Source organism: Blastocystis sp. subtype 4 (assembly GCF_000743755.1).
Source record: "Blastocystis sp. subtype 4 strain WR1 chromosome Unknown seqid_1142, whole genome shotgun sequence".
NCBI classification, from domain to species: Eukaryota; class Bigyra; order Opalinata; family Blastocystidae; genus Blastocystis; species Blastocystis sp. subtype 4.
The window spans coordinates 1-670 of record NW_014568405.1 but is presented as its reverse complement, the minus strand read 5'-3'; the positions used below and the strand labels follow the sequence as shown (position 1 = coordinate 670).

General features: G+C 43.9%; 1 protein-coding gene across 1 annotated transcript; it reads left to right on the top strand.

Moving 5' to 3' along the window:
- Nucleotides 1–443: 443 nt before the first annotated feature.
- JH06_5969 (hypothetical protein) lies at nt 444–670 on the top strand (the record flags this gene model as incomplete). Its single annotated transcript, XM_014669132.1, has 1 exon — nt 444–670. A coding segment is annotated over one exon (227 nt), but the record flags the coding sequence as incomplete, so codon positions are not given.

Genomic DNA, 670 nt, shown 5'->3' with positions numbered 1-670 from the left:
ATTGATAAGGATATGGCTGATGCTGATAAGTTGACAAAGACACGTACATTGCGAGGAGCAGTTGGTCAGTGTTTATCTCAGTTTGTTCCTATGATATTTATGATTGTGATCATGGGTGTTGGAGCTGTGATGATGAATTACAACATGATTACTTATCTCCAACTCTTCATTGTATACATGGCTGTTTACAATTCAGCCACTCTTATCGGAAGCAATTTAGCGTACACTCCGTCTCTCCGTCTGGCTCCGTCTGGCTCAGCGTTCTGCAAAGAACATTCTGGCTACTCTTCATATGACAAGTGAAGATGATGCAGTTCGCGAGATCCAGACAGAAGGTCAGAACGGTGATATCACCTTCAAGGATTCTCAAATCGGTGTCATTTACAATTCCCCAAGGCAAATCTGTTGCTTTTGTGGGTCCTAGTGGTTGTGGAAAGAGTACCATGATTTCACTGATTCAGCGTCTTTACAAGCCTTTGAATGGAACGATTGAACTGGCTGGAGTGAATGTGGAGACTCTGAATCTGGATCGGTATCGTGCTCTGCTGGGTGCTGTAAATCAGGAACCTTGTATGCTGTCTGGTACGATTCGAGAGAATCTCCAATTGGGTGTGAATCATGAACTGAGTGAGGAGGAGTTGGAGGAAGCTTGCAAACAAGCATTGTGTCT